Source organism: Trichechus manatus, unplaced genomic scaffold, assembly GCF_000243295.1.
Source record: "Trichechus manatus latirostris isolate Lorelei unplaced genomic scaffold, TriManLat1.0 scaffold00062, whole genome shotgun sequence".
Taxonomy (NCBI): domain Eukaryota; kingdom Metazoa; phylum Chordata; class Mammalia; order Sirenia; family Trichechidae; genus Trichechus; species Trichechus manatus.
In genome coordinates, this window is record NW_004443998.1 from 4,021,400 (window position 1) to 4,023,096 (window position 1,697).

Consider the following 1,697-nt stretch of genomic DNA (forward strand, 5'->3'; position numbering starts at 1 on the left):
CTTGTGGAGGCTTTTTAATCTTTTGAGATCAGTTCTGGAATTCCCACGTGAGATGGGAAAACTTGAGGTTTGCACACTTGGCCAGGGTCTGAAAGAGCTCAAAACCCCAAAACCAAACCCGGTGTCGTCGAGTTATTCTGACCCATAGCGACCCTGTAGGACAGAGTAGAAGTGCCCCGTAGGGTTTCCAAGGAGCGCCTGGTGGATCCGAACTGCTGACCTTTTGCTTAGCAGCCTGAGCTCTTAACCACTGCGCCACCACGGCCCCTGAAAGTGCTCAGGGTTCCCCAGTTTCAATGCGGTGACCCTCAGGCTGCCCAGCGTGCAAGGAGCGCGGTGAGGGCTCTGGCAGACGGAGCACTACTGCCCTCAGCTCGGATAAACGGCCACGTCAGCGTGAGAACCAGGGTTTGTAACTGTACGTGGCGCTTCGGAATGGCCTGCATTTAGCATACTAATACCCTGCTGGATGGAATTTGAAGTGTGAGCTATGATTTCGTAGCGTCGGAATTTTCATTTTAGAAGCAGCAGAAATCTCATCTGGATTGGTAATAGAGAAGTTCATGCTTTTCCTCAAATACTGGAAACTGTGGAAGTTCCACACCGTATTTTTACCAGCTGCCCCACTTGTGAAGATCCTCAGATACTGTATTGGATTCCCAAACCTTGACTGTATTTTACCAGGCTCAGTTATAATTCATTCAGCAGGTTTTTGTAACTGGGTGGTAATGTTTTGTGTCCTCCCCGCCCCCTTTTATTTTGTCTTAATTCAGGGCTCTATTGGCGAATCTGGCACATGGATCTTATTCAGTCTGCGGTTCTGTATAGCGTGATGACCCTCGTAAGCACCTACTTGGTAGCCTTTGCGTACAAGAATGTGAAATTTGTTCTCAAGCACAAGTAAGTATGTTTCTCAAGTGAGTATGCATCGTATACTGCATTCTTATACAGTAGGGTGTCTTAAAGATCGTGTGTGTGTGTGTGCGTGCGTGCGTGTTTCACTAAGTGTTCATTTTAGAGAGAGATGTATATATTTTCAAGGCGCTGTTAACGCTAGGAAGAGTTATTGGCTAGCTGAAGCAGGGTGATCAGGCTAACACTGCTGTAGAAGTCTGTTTTGAGGGTAGAATTAGCACTGTCCCAAATCATGGGGTTTATCAGGAAAACAAACCCACCAAGTAAACTAACATTTGAAAGCCAAAATGGCATTGTTTCTGGAAAGAGTTATTCTGAGCTCTCTTATGTACCATTTTTTGGAAGTGAAAGAAGTGGTTTTTTTTTTTTAATCAAGTCCACTGACATTTCAGTTCTAATTTTTTTCACACAAGTGTATAAAAATGTAAAGGATTACCATATTTCCTCTATTCTAAGACCCTGCGTATTATAAAATACATCATTTTAACAACAGCTCTTGGGGAAGAAAATCCAAGCCTCACCACAATGAATTCATACATTAGTTATAAGCATTATATACTCTGGATTCACAAAGGTTAAAATGTGAAGAAAAAAGTCTCAACTTAAGGAAAAATGGTAACATTATTTTAGAGTGCCATAATCCTCATGGGAATCAGCTGTAAATTTATGTTTAATTGGAACAGGCCCTCTGAAGTTGCTTTCGTACACTTTTTCTGTTACTTGATTCAGGATAACAGGTGTTTCTCTGCTTCCTCAGTGTGGCGGTGTATTTTCTGTGAAAG

The 1,697-nt window shown here is 43.0% G+C and overlaps 1 protein-coding gene across 1 annotated transcript in view; it reads left to right on the forward strand.

Annotated features, from left to right (window-relative positions):
- Positions 1 to 268: 268 nt before the first annotated feature.
- The window catches only part of SSR3 (signal sequence receptor subunit 3), a 17,472-nt gene continuing 16,043 nt past the window's right edge, over positions 269 to 1,697 (forward strand). Inside the window, exon 1 of the mRNA XM_023733841.1 lies at positions 269 to 903. Coding sequence (XP_023589609.1) covers positions 797 to 903 — 107 coding nt within the window. The 5' untranslated portion in view covers positions 269 to 796. The remainder of the gene's footprint in view (positions 904 to 1,697) is intronic.